This window comes from Pseudophryne corroboree, chromosome 1 (assembly GCF_028390025.1).
Source record: "Pseudophryne corroboree isolate aPseCor3 chromosome 1, aPseCor3.hap2, whole genome shotgun sequence".
Taxonomy (NCBI): Eukaryota; Metazoa; Chordata; class Amphibia; order Anura; family Myobatrachidae; genus Pseudophryne; species Pseudophryne corroboree.
The window spans coordinates 702,698,003-702,715,298 of NC_086444.1; the positions used below are offsets into that span (position 1 = coordinate 702,698,003).

The 17,296-nt window shown below is 47.8% G+C and overlaps 1 protein-coding gene across 4 annotated transcripts in view; it reads right to left on the bottom strand.

Moving 5' to 3' along the window:
- Positions 1-17,296, bottom strand: part of ZFR2 (zinc finger RNA binding protein 2) — a 463,201-nt gene that overhangs the window by 421,758 nt on the left and 24,147 nt on the right. For all 4 annotated transcript variants that reach the window (XM_063914849.1, XM_063914848.1, XM_063914847.1 and 1 more), the window contains exon 2: positions 5,550-5,781. In XM_063914849.1, the coding sequence (XP_063770919.1) occupies positions 5,550-5,781 (232 nt within the window). The remainder of the gene's footprint in view (positions 1-5,549; positions 5,782-17,296) is intronic.

Consider the following 17,296-nt stretch of genomic DNA (forward strand, 5'->3'; position numbering starts at 1 on the left):
CACCAGGTCAGCGACAGACAAACCTCTGGAGTCAAAGAAACCATGTGATATCTGATCTGATGAGGTAAGCTGTCCCACTTGGAAAGGATCAACCGCTGCAGAAGACAAGAGGGAAATTGACAGTACTCCATCATGTCGAAGGATGACACCATCAGTCCAAGAACTTGCATCACTGAATGTATTGGCACTCTGGGACGACAAATGAAAATGTCTTATCCAGTCCTGAAGCTTCAGGACCTTGTCCGTGGCCAAGAACAGTCACTGACTCAGTGTCCAGAAGTGCCCCTAAGTGCACCATGCTCTGCGATGGGACCAGGGAGGATTTTTTTCCAATTTATCAGCCACCCGTGGGCCTGTAGGAAAGATACAGTCAACCGTACATGACTGAGGAGAACTTCGTGTGACCTTGCCAGAATCAAACGATCATCCAGATATGGGAGGACTCTGATTCCCTGACGACTGAGATGAGCAGTCATAACGGCCTTGACCTTGGTGAAGATCAGAGGAGCCACAGCCAGTCCAAATGGCAGAGCCTGAATTGATAATGAAGGTTGCCAATAGCAAACCGCAGAAACTGATGATGCGAGATGGCAATAGGAATAAGCAGATACGCATCATGTATATCCAGGGATACCATATAGTCTCCAGGCTCCATAGCCAGAAATAGAGCCAGACCTGGGCGAACTGATTGTCAGTCTCCCACCCTGGGGTCCTCATCAGAGGTTTGTAGACTGAGAGGAAGAAGCAGCCCGATTAGGACCAGGGACGTGTATGTGACCTGAGGGAGGTTTCTGTCTAACCAGAAACAGAGTAAGTTGTTGTAGTTGGTTAGATAAATATTGTGCCCAAGGCAGATTTAACATAGATACAATCTGTGGGGGTAATGCCACAGGCAGCCCTATAGGGCCAGAGCACCCAGCATGGCAGTGAAGGCTGCCCATGGTGGCTCGGGACCAGGTGCAGGAGCTGCGGACTGACTGGGGTTTGTAGACAAAGACCGTCAAGTAATGCTTCTTCCTATGTCAAACCCGCGGAGCATAGTCTGCATGTTGCAGGAGCTTCTGCTCATTTGCTGCTCTGTTTGTTAGACATAGCACAATGTAGGCAAGTGGACTTACACAGTACGATATTATAGCCAAAGTACAGTAATCTGTGGCATAAACAAACAGAGTACAGTGTGACTAACACAGATGTAATATTTTTATAGCGATATAGATAAAATCTGTGTACAACGTTATTTGGTATAGCTGGGAAACACTGAAAGTGAAATCACACAGCAGTACAGGTACACACAGTCACAAGCAATGCAGACATAATATCACAATAAAGCTGCACTACACTATCACAGCACGGCCCGAAGACCAGGAGGATATGGCAGAATACTCGTACAATATAATCTGCAATGTACATAATTCTCAACCAACGCTGTCTTAGAAGACAGGTAGGATAATTAAGTGTAATGTAAAGACACAGCAATGTATACAGGCGACTTTACATGGGAGACCTTACCCAGCAATCCCGGAGACCTACTGCTGCTATGCTTTTAAGAGGAATCCCAGTGTCTCTGTGAGGGAAGTGAGGTAGCTTCAGGGCTGGAAATTTGTAGCAGATGGCTACAGGTCAAGCACCGCCTCCCCTATGCTGGTATTCCACCTCAGGTACTATGGAGCCTTATTAAATTAGGTGTTTGTGCACCTGACTTGTGCTCCTAATGTCCTGTGATCTAGTGGGGTCCCTGCCCAGTGACAGTGTCCACAGCAGCGTCGCGGCCCGTCTCCCTAGGCCGCGGACGGAACAAGATTTAATGGTGGGTCCCACTAGGAGACCCTCTTACCTGCATCCTGGTAGCAGCCACGCAATCCTAGAGAGTGATCCGGGACTGTGCCTATGTCCGCAGATGTCGCCGCTGCAAGTACCCGGGAACCAGGCTAGCAGGAGGTGATAAGCCTGCGGCACTGAAGTCGGTCAGATTTACAGTGCTGTCAGCCCTGAAGAAAAAAGTTAAAAGCTTTTAGGGCTGTAGTGACCTGATGCTGCAGGCACCATCTAAAACCTGAGCTCACAGTGTCTGGAGGTGGGGTTATAGAGGAGGCCCCTATGCATCCCGGGACAGCTTAAACTTTGCCTGTTAGTGCCTCTGGATCCAGATCCACTCTACACCCCGATGTTTCCCTGTGGAAAACAATGTATCCTGCTGCAGAAAATCAGATTTCGGCCAGCAAACTCTGGATTTCATTACATCCCGGCCAAAGAGTTTTATTTACAAAGTGAACATTATATTTTTTCTACGTATTCACCGGAGAAGTCTATACAAAGCTACATGTGCTCAAACCACTTGATGCAGCTGGACTAGTCCAAAGCAAGTATGTCTTCTCCATGACGGATGAAGGTTTTCACTGGAGCTTCCTATGCATTTTGCAATTGATTTGTGGGAAGAAAAAAGTCACAGGGGGGCCAGATCTAGACTGTTTGACGAATGACCAAGCTCCTGGATGCATTCATGGCTAAAAAATCCACCACTTTCCTGAACATGTGGGCAGGCGCACTGATGGAGAAGGGCACCACAAGTGCATGTTCTTGGACGGTACCTGGAAATGGCTTCAAGCACTGGCAGCAGGCATTGGTTGGCATACCAGTCCCCAGTGATGGTGCGCTGCTGCACAATTGGTACGGTAGCTACATGACCAGTCTCATAGGCCCTACACACTAGGCGATATTACTGAAAGATATGAACGATCTCGTTCATTAATGAACGAGATACCGTTCATATCTTTCAGTGTGGAGGCACCAACGACGAACGATGCGCGGCCCTGTGCTCGTTCATCGTTTGTGCCCCATCGCTTGTGCATGCAGGCCAATATGGACGATCTCGACCATATTCGCATGCATTGCTATGGAGCCAGGTGACGGAGGGAGTGAAGGAGTGAAGAAACTTCACTCCCCCCCCCCCCCCCCCCCCAGTCACTGCCCCCCCCCCTGTCGGACAGCTCGGCTGCGGATCGCATAGTATGTAGGGCCCATTAGCCACACTCCCATCAGGACTACTGTGGTCAACTGGGCTATTTGGTGTTGGGATCCAGAATTCATCGCCACTGGTGATCTCCCAGACAGAGTTTGAGTGACCGCCATCAAACCGGGCCAGAATGTTGCAGCAAGTCTCCCGAGCCTCCTTCTGCTCGAGTCCGCTGATGAGGCGTGCAGAACCTTGCTCAGATCAAGATTTTTATGGCGTATAAAGTGGATGGTTCCCAATGAGAGGACTTATTTCCTTCTCTAACTGGGCCACGGTCAACCTGGCGTCCAACTCAACTATGGCACGAACGACAGCAACTTTGTCCTCTGATGGTGGACAGAGGCCAGCCACAGCTCTCCCGTGACGAAAATCTGCATACCACTCGCAGTGGTGCAGGACAATGCTTTCTCCCAAAAAGCAGCTCGCAATCTGTCAAAATTCTCCTGTTGTCACGTATTACTCTTGTAGTTGTATTATATCTTTGCTCTCCAGTGGCCTCTGTTGACCTCCTTAAAGAGTCTGTGGAGGAAGTGCACATGCTGACCTCTTCGGTGTGCAGTGCTGCTTATATACCGGTGCTGTGCCTTGACATTTCACAAGAACTTTAGTCGGAGATTACAGTTCACAACCAGACAGTCAGATTGTGTTTACTCTACCTATGGCACTGTACATTCGGAAGCTTATTGCACACCCCTTGACGCAATAATTAAATGCGGTAACTTTAGTAGTACCACTTTATCAATTTTATTATTCTCTATATTTGTATTGCTATTTCTATAAAATTACATTGAGGTAATATTTTTGTTTTAACTTGCGGTCAGTATTCTGGTTTATCCTGGGTCACACGCAATCCGTTACTTTACACGTCCATCTTTGTATGGCAGTCATTAAAATGCTATCAGTATTGAATAGTGGTCATTAAAATGCTCAGTATTATATGGCAGTTACAACATTGCACTCAGTATTGTATGGCAGTCCCAGAAATGCTGCCAATGTAGCTAGTAAAATGTTCTCTGTATTCTCTAGCAGTCACAAACCTATGTGGAATGAACAATTTTTACACTACTGCGCATGAGTCATGGGGGCCAATTTAATTGTTTTGTGGGTGCCCAAACATATTGGGTGCCCATTGGGGACAAATGTCCCCATTGGGCATGTTTGCCCCATAATAGAGCCTATTAGTATTAGGTTTAGCCATGCAAAGCACCTAAACAGTGTCAAGTACAGGTTTGGGCACCCAAACCACGATGTTTATGCACATTTCAACTCGCACCTCAAGAGGCTGCAAGCTGAAATGCGTCTCCACGGCTGCATGCACGCCTGAACAGAGCAACAATTGAACTGCTCCGTTGGGCGCTATCTAGTGGCTCCCTGGGAGACAATTGAATAGGCCCGTTTGTCCGAAATTTTACTGTGCATGCACCATATGAGCATGGATCTGCATCCATGGGTGAAAACAAGCTTTAAACAGGTTAGCAGGAAATGGGTTGTATCTGGATGGGAAGAACTGAATCGCGTGATACAAATCAATTTCATAGGCATGCCAACAAGCTCCTATAGCCAAGGGAGAAAGATCCCAGGGTAGCCCAGGCAAGATCTTCAAAAGGGTAGAGGAGCAGAGATTGCAGGGGAAATGTGGCTCCAGTGAGCCTTGTGAGCTCCTGCAGCAGCAGGTGTGATCACTGTAGCCATGTCAGGATGATAATCATTGTCTGCAACTAGGGAGGCGGAGACTGAGGGTGGACATACAGAGAAGGTGAGCACTGTGAGCTCCTGCACCCATTTCTGACTGGTCACAAGACATGCAACCTTCTCAGGGAGAGCCTGATGTGGTAATAACTGATGTAATCAGGCAAGTGGTTAAGGAAGACATTTTTAGTACTCACAGTGCCCCTTTATAGAAGATGCTGGCACACGTTAGCCAAGGGTGAAGTCAGCCCCTCTACCTCTGCAAACTAATGAATACTTCACATTTATAATTTGCTTCAGGAACAATACATTCCAAAATAAAATAGAACTTCAATTTCACAGGAACCTGTCAACTGAGTTTGTCTTTGCAAACTGAATAGGGATGACTACAACCCACTGTGGTATACACACCAAATTTTCTATCTGGAGTAAACAGTAATATAATTACCAAACTATGCTTCCTCAGTTCTACAGGAAATTCTAAAACCAGTAAACTGTGCTTTCACCTACTGACAACATTCTACACAGAAACCATATGATGTGCATGTCAAAGACTATTGTGGTATCAGCTGAACCCTAACTAACGTAAAAGCTACATTAGGCCTTAGCTAATTCCACAATCATTAACAGATGACCAAGTCATGCATCTTTGATTTATATTTTACTGCTTTGTGTGTATCACCAATATACCACTCAGTATTGTTTGGTGCTTGATACCATTACTGCTGAAAATAACTTTAAAAAAAAACAAAAAAACAAAAATTGTTGTTCACTTGTCATACCCTCCAACAGTGGTAAACCAAGACAATAATAGAACTGAAAATGTTAGAGGTGTTTTTATATTCACCTGGTAGCCTTGATCGTGCATTGAATGTTGCGATTGGTTTTCCTCTCTGGCTCCAAAGCTTGTATCACTTTCCATGTAATTTTGGCGATTCCCATACCCCCTAGGAGCTGCTGGCTGTGTGTATGGTGATGCGTTTTGGTATTTCATGTCTCCGAAGTATGCAGAGCTCTGCTGCTGAACAGGAAAATTGTGTGCTGGTGGAGGATGGGAATATGAGGGTCCAGTGTGTGAACTGCAAACAGTAAACAGGCCAAATAATTCAATTAGTACACAAATTAAAAGAGCAACCCTTGATTACCATGAAATTACTAAGGTTGGTCTAGACACACAATTACACAAGACAAAAAAAAATAATAATAAGATTTTACTCACCGGTAAATCTATTTCTCATAGTCCGTAGTGGATGCTGGGAACTCCCTAAGGACCATGGGAATAGCGGCTCCGCAGGAGACTGGGCACAACTAAAAGAAAGCTTTTAGACTACCTGGTGTGCACTGGCTCCTCCCACTATGACCCTCCTCCAAGCCTCAGTTAGGACACTGTGCCCGGAAGAGCGGACACAATAAGGTAGGATTTTGAATCCCGGGAAAGACTCATACCAGCCACACCAATCACACCGTATAACTCGTGATACTATACCCAGTTAACAGTATGAACTATAACCTGAGCCTCTCAATAGATGGCTCACAACAATAACCCTTTAGTTAGGCAATAACTATATACAAGTATTGCAGACAATCCACACTTGGGATGGGCGCCCAGCATCCACTACGGACTATGAGAAATAGATTTACCGGTGAGTAAAATCTTATTATCTCTGACGTCCTAGTGGATGCTGGGAACTCCGTAAGGACCATGGGGATTATACCAAAGCTCCCAAACTGGAGGGAGAGTGCGGATGACTCTGCAGCACCGAATGAGAGAACTCAAGGTCCTCCTCAGCCAGGGTATCAAATTTATAGAATTTAGCAAACGTGTTTGCCCCTGACCAAGTTGCAGCTCGGCAAAGTTGTAAAGCCGAGACCCCTCGGGCAGCCGCCCAAGATGAGCCCACTTTCCTTGTGGAATGGGCTTTTACTGATTTAGGATGCGGCAATCCAGCCGCAGAATGCGCCAGCTGAATTGTGCTACAAATCCAGCGAGCAATAGTCTGCTTAGAAGCAGGAGCACCTAGTTTGTTGGGTGCATACAGGATAAAAAGCGAGTCAGTTTTCCTGACTCCAGCCGTCCTGGAAACATACATTTTCAAGGCCCTGACTATGTCCAGTAACTTGGAATCTTCCAAGTCCCTAGTAGCCGCAGGCACTACAACAGGTTGGTTCAAGTGAAAAGCTGATACCACCTTAGGGAGAAACTGGGGACGAGTCCTCAATTCTGCCCTATCCATATGGAAAATCAGATAAGGGCTTTTACAGGACAAAGCCGCCAATTCTGACACACGCCTGGCCGAAGCCAAGGCCAATAACATGACCACTTTCCACGTGAGATATTTCAGATCCACAGTTTTAAGTGGCTCAAACCAATGTGATTTTAGGAAACTCAACACCACGTTGAGATCCCAAGGTGCCACAGGAGGCACAAAAGAGGGATGAATATGTAGCACTCCCTTTACAAATGTCTGAACTTCAGGCAGTGAAGCCAGTTCTTTCTGGAAGAAAATCGACAGAGCCGAAATCTGGACTTTAATGGAACCCAATTTTAGGCCCATAGTCACTCCCGACTGTAGGAAGTGCAGAAAACGACCCAGCTGAAATTCCTCTGTTGGGGCCTTCCTGGCCTCACACCACGCAACATATTTACGCCAAATACGGTGATAATGGTTTGCGGTTACTTCTTTCCTGGCTTTTATCAGCGTAGGAATGACTTCCTCCGGAATGCCCTTTTCCTTTAGGGTCCGGTATTCAACCGCCATGCCGTCAAACGCAGCCGCGGTAAGTCTTGGAACATATAGGGCCCCTGCTGTAGCAGATCCCGTCTGAGCAGTAGAGGCCATGGGTCCTCTGATATCATTTCTTGAAGTTCTGGGTACCAAGCTCTTCTTGGCCAATCCGGAACCACGAGTATCGTTCTTACTCCTCGTCTTCTTATTATTCTCAGTACCTTTGGTATGAGAGGCAGAGGAGGGAATACATAAACCGACTGGTACACCCACGGTGTCACTAGAGCGTCCACAGCTATTGCCTGAGGGTCCCTTGACCTGGCGCAATATCTCTCTAGTTTTTTGTTTAGGCGGGACGCCATCATGTCCACCTGTGGCCTTTCCCAACGGTTTACCAACAGTTGGAACTCTTCTGGATGAAGTCCCCACTCTCCCGGGTGTAGGTCGTGTCTGCTGAGGAAGTCTGCTTCCCAGTTGTCCACTCCCGGAATGAACACTGCTGACAGTGCTAAGACGTGATTTTCCGCCCATCGGAGAATCCTTGTGGCTTCTGCCATCGCCATCCTGCTTCTTGTGTCGCCCTGTCGGTTTACATGGGCGACTGCCACGATGTTGTCTGATTGGATCAGTACCGGCTGGTTTTGAAGCAGGGGCCTTGCCTGACTTAGGGCATTGTAAATGGCCCTCAGTTCCAGAATATTTATGTGTAGGGACGACTCCTGACTTGACCAAAGTCCTTGGAAATTTCTTCCCCGTGTGACTGCCCCCCAGCCTCGAAGGCTGGCATCCGTGGTCACCAGGACCCAGTCCTGTATGCCGAATCTGTGGCCCTCTTGAAGATGAGCACTCTGCAGCCACCACAGTAGAGATACCCTGGTCCTTGGAGACAGGGTTATCAGCCGATGCATCTGAAGATGCGATCCCGACCGCTTGTCCAAGAGGTCCCACTGAAAGGTTCTTGCATGGAACCTGCCGAATGGAATTGCTTCGTAGGAAGCTACCATTTTTCCCAGGACTCGTGTGCAGTGATGCACCGATACCTGTTTTGGTTTCAGGAGGTCTCTGAATAGAGATGACAGCTCATCGGCTTTCTCCTGCGGGAGAAACTTTTTTCTGTTCTGTGTCCAGAACCATCCCCAGGAACAGTAGGCGTGTGGTAGGAACCAGCTGCGACTGTGGAATGTTTAGAATCCATCCGTGCTGTTGTAGCACTTCCCGAGATAGTGCTACTCCGACCAACAACTGCTCCTTGGACCTCGCCTTTATAAGGAGATCGTCCAAGTACGGGATAATTAAAACTCCCTTTTTTCGAAGGAGTATCATCATTTCTGCCATTACCTTGGTAAACACCCTCGGTGCCGTGGACAGTCCAAACTGCAGTGTCTGGAATTGGTAATGGCAATCCTGTACCACAAATCTGAGGTACTCCTGGTGAGGATGGTAAATGGGGACATGCAGGAAAGCATCCTTGATGTCCAGGGATACCATGTAATCCCTCTCGTCCAGGCTTGCAATAACCGCCCTGAGCGATTCCATCTTGAACTTGAATTTTTTTATGTATGTGTTTAAGGATTTCAAATTTAAAATGGGTCTCGCCGAACCGTCCGGTTTCGGTACCACAAACAGTGTGGAATAGTAACCCCGTCCTTGTTGAAGTAGGGGCACCTTGACTATCACCTGTTGGGAATACAGCTTGTGAATTGCCTCTAGTACAGCCTCCCTGCCTAGGGGAGTTGTCGGCAAGGCAGATTTGAGCAAACGGCGGGGGGGAGACGTCTCGAATTCCAGCTTGTACCCCTGAGATACTACTTGAAGGATCCAGGGATCCACCTGTGAGCGAGCCCACTGATCGCTGAAATTTTTATGGGCGGCCCCCCACCGTACCTGGCTCCGCCTGTGGAGCCCCACCGTCATGCGGCGGACTTGGAGGAAGCGGGGGAGGACTTTTGTTCCTGGGAACCTGCTGTTTGTTGCAGCCTTCTTCCCCTACCTCTGCCTCTGGACAGAAAGGACCCGCCTTTTCCCCGCCTGTTTTTCTGGGTTCGAAAGGACTGTACCTGATAATACGGCGCTTTCTTAGGCTGTGAGGGAACATGGGGCAAAAATGCTGACTTCCCAGCTGTTGCTGTGGAAACTAGGTCTGAGAGAACATCCCCGAATAACTCCTCACCCTTATAAGGCAAAACTTCCATGTGCCTTTTCGAATCTGCATCCCCTGTCCACTGCCGAGTCCATAAGCCTCTCCTAGCAGAAATGGACATTGCACTTATTTTAGATGCCAGCCGGCAAATCTCCCTCTGTGCATCTCTCATGTATAAGACTGAGTCTTTTATATGCTCTATGGTTAGCAGAATAGTGTCCCTGTCTAGGGTGTCAATATTTTCCGACAGGGAATCTGACCACGCAGCTGCAGCACTGCACATCCATGCTTAAGCAATAGCTGGTCTCAGTATAATGCCTTAGTGTGTATATACAGACTTCAGGATCGCCTCCTGCTTTCTATCAGCAGGCTCCTTTAGGGCGGCCGTATCCAGAGACGGTAGTGCCACCTTTTTAGACAAACGTGTGAGCGCTTTATCCACCCTAGGGGGTGTTTCCCAACGTGACCTGTCCTCTAGCGAGAAAGTGAACGCCATTAGTAACTTTTTAGAAATTACCAATTTTTTATCGGGGGAAGCCCACGCTTCTTCACACACTTCATTTAATTCTTCAGATGGGGGAAAAACTATTGGTAGTTTTTTCTCCCCAAACATAATACCCTTTTTTGAGGTACCTGGGTTTATATCAGAAATGTGTAATACCTCTTTCATTGCCTCAATCATGCAACGAATGGCCCTAGTGGACATTAAATTAGACTCGTCGTCGACACTGGTATCAGTATCCGTGTCGACATCTGTGTCTGCCATCTGAGGTAGTGGGCGCTTTAGAGCCCCTGATGGCCTTTGAGGCGTCTGGGCAGGCATGAGCTGAGAAGCCGGCTGTCCCGCATTTGGCATGTCGTCAAATTTTTTATGTATGGAGTCGACACTTGCACGTAAGTCCTTCCATAAGTCCATCCACTCAGGTGTCTGCCCCGCAGGGGGTGACATCACATTTATAGGCATCTGCTCTGCCTCCACATAAGCCTCCTCATCAAACATGTCGACACAGCCGTACCGACACACCGTACACACACAGGGAATGCTCTGACAGAGGACAGGACCCCACAAAGCCCTTTGGGGAGACAGAGAGAGAGTATGCCAGCACACACCAGAGCGCTATATAATACAGGGACTAACTGAATTATATCCCCTTATAGCTGCTATAATTATACTGCGCCTAAATTTAGTGCCCCCCCCTCTCTTTTTTACCCTTCTGTAGTGCAGACTGCAGGGGAGAGCCAGGGAGCTTCCTTCCAGCGGAGCTGAGGGAGAAATGGCGCCAGTGTGCTGAGGGAGATAGCCCCGCCCCTTTTTCAGCTGACTTTTCTCCCGCTTTTTTATGGATTCTGGCAGGGGTATTTATCACATATATAGCCTCTGGGACTATATATTGTGATTATTTTGCCAGCCAAGGTCTTAATATTGCTGCTCAGGGCGCCTCCCCCCAGCGCCCTGCACCCATCAGTGACCGGAGTGTGAGGTGTACATGAGGAGCAATGGCGCACAGCTGCAGTGCTGTGCGCTACCTTGGTGAAGACTGAAGTCTTCTGCCGCCGATTTTCCGGACCTCTTCTTGCTTCTGGCTCTGTAAGGGGGACGGCTGCGCGGCTCCGGGAACGAACACCAAGGACGGGTCCTGCGGTCGATCCCTCTGGAGCTAATGGTGTCCAGTAGCCTAAGAAGCCCAAGCTAGCTGCAAGCAGGTAGGATCGCTTCTTCTCCCCTTAGTCCCTCGTTGCAGTGAGCCTGTTGCCAGCAAGTCTCACTGTAAAATAAAAAACCTAAAATATACTTTCTTTCTAGGAGCTCAGGAGAGCCCCTAGTGTGCATCCAGCTCGGCCGGGCACAGAAATCTAACTGAGGCTTGGAGGAGGGTCATAGTGGGAGGAGCCAGTGCACACCAGGTAGTCTAAAAGCTTTCTTTTAGTTGTGCCCAGTCTCCTGCGGAGCCGCTATTACGGAGTTCCCAGCATCCACTAGGACGTCAGAGAAACAACAACAAAAAACACGTCTATCCAACGGATCCATGAAATCAGGTAGACAGGCATCTACTGTAGAGGTTAAATACAAATCAGCAAGACTGCAGCACAAAAAAACTTGACAGACATATTTAAATGCAGAACTCAAGTGGGCATGACATTAAGAGTAAGAATCTGAAGAGGTGTTACAATGTTTGACAGGAGCCAGGCAGAACTAGTGTATCTTCTAAAAAGCAGGCTAGGCACACTTGTGTATCTGGAATTGCTGAAAAGTTAAGACTTTTCACTCCGACTTGTTAGTATTGGTTTACATCAGGCCTGGCAACCTGTGGTTCTCCACTTGTTGGTAAGCTATACATCCCAGCATGCCCTTTCACAGTTTAAGCATCACCTAACATTAAAACTGTGGCAGGCTATGCTGGGACTTGTTTATACTCTTTTATTGGGAGGTTCGCAATTATCAGTGGGGCTTTTTAAGTCAGGATTTGGAAGTGAAACTTGTTACATTTTCACATGATAATTGCCAACCAAATCTAGGAGCCGATTCAATTGCAATTTTGCTTGGCCCCCACTAGAGGGTGTCTGACGGCAGCAAATTAATTGTTCTGCCGCTGGGGGCACTCATCGGCGCTCACATTTTTTTTCGCAGCCTCCTGAGGTGCGAGTAAAAAGAGGATTTTAATTACCTACCGGTAAATATTTTTCTTGTAGTCCATAAGATGTACTGGGGACACTTAGTACGATGGGGTATAGACGGGTCCAAAAGGAGCCATTGCACTTTAAATTTCTTCAACAGTGTGTGCTGGCTCCTCCCCTCTATGCCCTCCCTCACAGCTCAGTCAAGGAAAACTGTACCCGAAGGAGATGGACATACTTGAGAGGAAGAAAACATAACACGACAACTAGTGGTGAGATTAGCAAACCAGCACACAGCAGAACACACACTAGCAATAGCTAGTGAAACCAGAAAACAGCAATAGCTGTGTAACCAACTTCACATAAGAACAATAACTTGCAGGAAGGTGAAGCACAGAGGCAGGTGCCCAGTATCCCTTATGGACTACGAGAAAAGGATTTACTGGTAGGTAATTAAAATCCTCTTTTCTCTATCATCCATAATGGATACTGAGGACACTTAGTACAATGGGGATGTCCCAAAGCTCCTAGAACGGGTGGAAACATGTCGAGATGCCTGCAGCACCGTATCTCCAAACTGGACATCCTCAGTAGCCAGGGAATCAAACCCATAACATTTGACAAACGTGTTTGACCCCGACCAGGTAGCGGCTCGGCACAGTTGCAAGGCCGAAACTACAGGCAGCCACCCAGGAAGAACCCACAGACCTGGTAGAGTGGGCCTTGACAAACCGAGGAATAGGCAAGGGCACCGAAGTGTATGCCTGTAGAATAGTTTGCCTAATCCAACGGGCAATAGAATGCTTTGAAGCAGGAGGACCCTTTTTGTGAGCATCATACAGCACAAAGAGGGAATCCGATTTTCAGACAGCAGCAGTCCTCTTGACGTAAATCCTCAGGGCTCGCACCACATCCAAGGACTGAAATTGAGGAAGCGGTCGAAGCCACCAGAACCACAATAGGCTGATTCAGGTGGAACTGTTGTTGAGTCCTGAGTTCCGCTCTGTCCTCATGAAAGACCAGGTAGGGAGGGACTCCTACTGGACAAAGCGCCAAGTTCTAAAACGCGCATAGCGGAAGCCAAGGCAAGGAGCATGACAGTCTTCCACGTAAGGTACTTGTCCTCTACCGACATCAGAGGTTCAAACCAAGAGGACTGTACAAAGGACAGAACCACATGTAGATCCCATTGTGCTGTGGGTGGCACAAAAGGAGGCTGGATGTGAAGGACACTCTGCAGGAACGTCTGTACCTCAGGCAGAGCAGCCAATTTTTTTCTGAAAGAAAATGGACAAGGCCGAGATCTGAACCTTAATAGAGCCCAACCTTTGGCCCATATCCACACCAGCCTGTAAAACGCAAAAAGCGCCCCAGGTTGAAATCCGCAGGTGGATATTTTCGTCCCTCACACCAGGAGATGTATCGTTTCCAGATATGGTGGTAATGCTTCGACGTGACAGCTTTCCTGGCTTGAATCATGGTGGCAATAACCTTAACCGGAATTCCCTTCTCAACTAGAAGGTTCCGCTCAAGTCGGTAAACCTGTGAGACAGAGAACTTTCTAACTCCAGTTTGTAGTCATGAGAGAACAGGTCTTTTACCCAGGCATCCTGGCAGGAGCTGTTCCAAATGGAGCTGAAGAATCTCAGACGAACTCCAACCCCGTGATCACAGTCATGTGGAGGGTTTTGAGGAGACAGAGCTTACTCTCTGGTCCTGAGACCCAGTGGTGGCAGGTTTCCGTAACTTACCTCTGGAGCCTCGTACCACATTTGAGGCACCTCTTGCCTTACCCTTAAAGCGCAATGTCCGAAAGGATTGCAGTGAAGGCCCAGTGTAAGAACGTCTAGCCAGTGGAGCAGCAGAGGGGACGTACGTGGACTTTACAGCAGTAGCCTTTGAAATCCAGGTATCTAATTCACCTCCAAACAGCCAATCACCTGTGAAGTGCAAGGCTTCCACACTCCTTTTAGACTCCGCGTCAGTCACCCACCGACGCAAGCACAATGCTATGCGTCCAGAAACCACCACGGTAGAGGTACGGGCATTATGCCAATTCCTTTGATGGTATCACAGAGCAATCGGCCAGATTTCTGGATGTGCTGAATCAGCGTCACCATATCAGCCATAGACTTATACCTAGTGAGGCCCTCCTGAAGATTACCAGCCCAGGTATGTATGGCATCAGTCACCCAACACCTTTGGGAGGCCCCTGCTACAACATAAATAGATTTTAAGGTTGTCTCTATTTTCCTGTATGCGGGTTCCTTTAAGGCTGTAGCCCCTGGAACCGCCAGTACTGTCTTTTTTGACAGACGTGATACTGACGCATCGACAGCAGGGGGAGTTTCCCAGAACTTTCGCCCCTTTTGAGCAAAAGGAAAGGCAGTCACCCATTTTTTTGACACTTGGAATTTGTCAGGAGTAGCCCATGGCTCCCTGAAAAGATCATCCAGTTCCTTTGAGTCAAGAAATGTAACCTGTGCAGAGAAAAAGGATTGCTGCACATCTGTCTCATTTCCCAGGAATATTTAGGACATCCCTTATTGCAATGATAAGCGAGTCTACACCCTGTGCAGCAGAGGAAACATCTAACTTGGATTCCAGCTCCTCCCCCTCTTCCACCTCTGGCACCTTCTCCTTGGATTCCGAGAAGATATCCGTAAACCCCCTTTTTTGGGGTAATAGATTTGGAAGATGAGAAAGAAGTCCTATGATTTTGTCAGAGCAGCCACAGACTGTTGCAACTGCTGCCTTTCCAGTCTGGCAGTAGTCAATTTATTGGACATGTCAGCAAGAGTTTTAAAAGAACTGAGCCAAGCTGGCTCCTGCAAATCGCCCCCAGAAGCCCCACTACATTGTGAAGGCTGACTGCACTGTTCACACGAGATAATCTGTAGGAAAGGGGAAGACCTGGTGTGACAAATAGTGCACACAACTTTTTTCACCATGCTGACAAAGGTTATTTACATTCACACACATACACAGGTACAAGCAAGCCTGCCTAAGCCCAGTATGTGTGGAGAGACTCAGAGGGAGGACCAGCACATAGCCTGAAACTAACACTTGTACAGTTAGAAGAGAGGCAATTTGGAGAATAGTGTGTGAGGAGCCTAATACAAGGGTCCCTTAACTATACCCCTGTACCAGTGTTTGGCCATGGAGAACCACTTGGAGCAGTTGGCAGTCCTGCAGCAACATTGAGTGCGCAGGAAATGCCGCCAGGAAGCCACTGGTTTTGCTCTGAGGAATCTCTGCCCCTTGCAATGGCGCTGGAGCTACATGTATATTTATACTGGCAAAAGTCCCCAACAACTATTTTCACAACCGCTGGCCAGTCTACGCGGTGGAGGGGGGCTATGGGATCACCCCAAGGGGAGTCCGTATGCCCGACCCGAGATTGTGCTGCACATAGAACAGAGGTCCCAGCAAGTGGGGTCCTCAATTGTCACTCACCACTCTGCCGAACATCAGGCTCCGTACTGGGGGTGTGCGGCGTGCTGCGGGTGTGTGCACGCGAGAGCACAATGCCTACGGTACACTGACCCTCAGGACCACTGTTCTGTCAGCGGGATCTGACTCAGCACCTCCAGGAGGCCGATATCTGTCCCCCTCGTATCCCTCTGTGCAGGTAAGCTGTTGCCCAACAGCTTACCTGAAAAAAAACTCTGGATCTCCAGAGTGTGCATCCTCTCATGAGGGCACATTTTTCTAAACGGAGCTGTGAGGCAGGACATAGAGGGGAGGAGCCAGCACACCCTGTTTAATTTTTTTTAAAGTGCACCGGCTCCTTTGGACCCCATCTATACCCCATCGTACTAAGTATCCCTTATGGATGATAGAGAAAATGTGTTGAAACTCGGCACTTTGGGTGTCCAAACGGGAATTTGGACGCCCAAAGCAGGGAGTTTATAGGGGTTTAGCAGTATTAGGCGGCTAAACATGGTCTGTTTGGGTGTGACACGCATGGGCGCCAAAACACAATTGAGTTGTGACAGTTGATTGTGCATCTAAAAAGTCCAGTTTAGATGGGATTTTTAAATGCCCAAAACAATACAATTGGCCCCCTAGAATCAGAAAGTAAATACAGACTGCTTTGTGCAGGTTTAAACCAGAACATTGGTGTGCAACTGTATATCCGCAAGCCAGATATATAGATTATATAGTTTTTCTGTAAACAAGGGTCAGGTCCTGTAGATGCTGATGACACTAGCTTACCCCCCAAGGTGAGAAAACATTCTAAATCCAGCTTTGAACCAAATTCTGTTAATTCGTCAATTAAGACGTTTAGTAGATTGTTGGAAGATGTACCAAATAAGTGTTATACTAATCCTTACCCGAATTTATCGAGAGAGGAGTTTGGGGCGCTGAAAAGTCTAGGTAAGCGTGAGGATAGAATAATTAGGAGTGCAGATAAGGGGGGAGCTATAGTGATCTTGGACACTGACAAATATAAATTGGAGTGCACAAGATTACTGTCTGATGCCGAGACTTAAGGGGGGTACTCACGGGAGAGATGTGTGCTGAGCGATCTTAACACAGACCGCTCAGCACACATCTCTCACCCCGCTCAGCACAGCGCGATGTGCTGAGCGAGGGGGAAAGCCGACGGGGGGCCGCTCACTTCACACAACGGTGAAGTGAGCGACCCGCTAGATTGAGCCTGCATGCAGCTCAATCTAGCATCGGCGATAGCGATGCGCGGGGCAGCGCATCGCTATAGGGCATACACACGGCAGATCCGTGCTTAAAATCTAAGCAATCTAGCAAGATTGCTTAGATTTTAAGTACGGATCTCTCCGTGTGTACCCCCCTTTATAGACGACTATCTGCAGATCCAACAAAAGTGTTTAAAGCAGAATTAGATTGTCTATTGTCTCAGGCTGTGAAAGATGGTATTATTGCAGAGGCAGTACGCAGAGCATTGTTGGTTGAATTTCCTGTGGTTCCTGTATTTTATGTGATCCCGAAATTACATAAGGATCCTCTTAACCCACCTGGCAGACCAATTATTTCTGCCAGGGGGTCATTGTGTGAGGTTTTGTCAATTTATTGTGATTGCTTTTTGCAAACTTGTATTCAAGACACCCCGACTCATTTACTTGACACTTC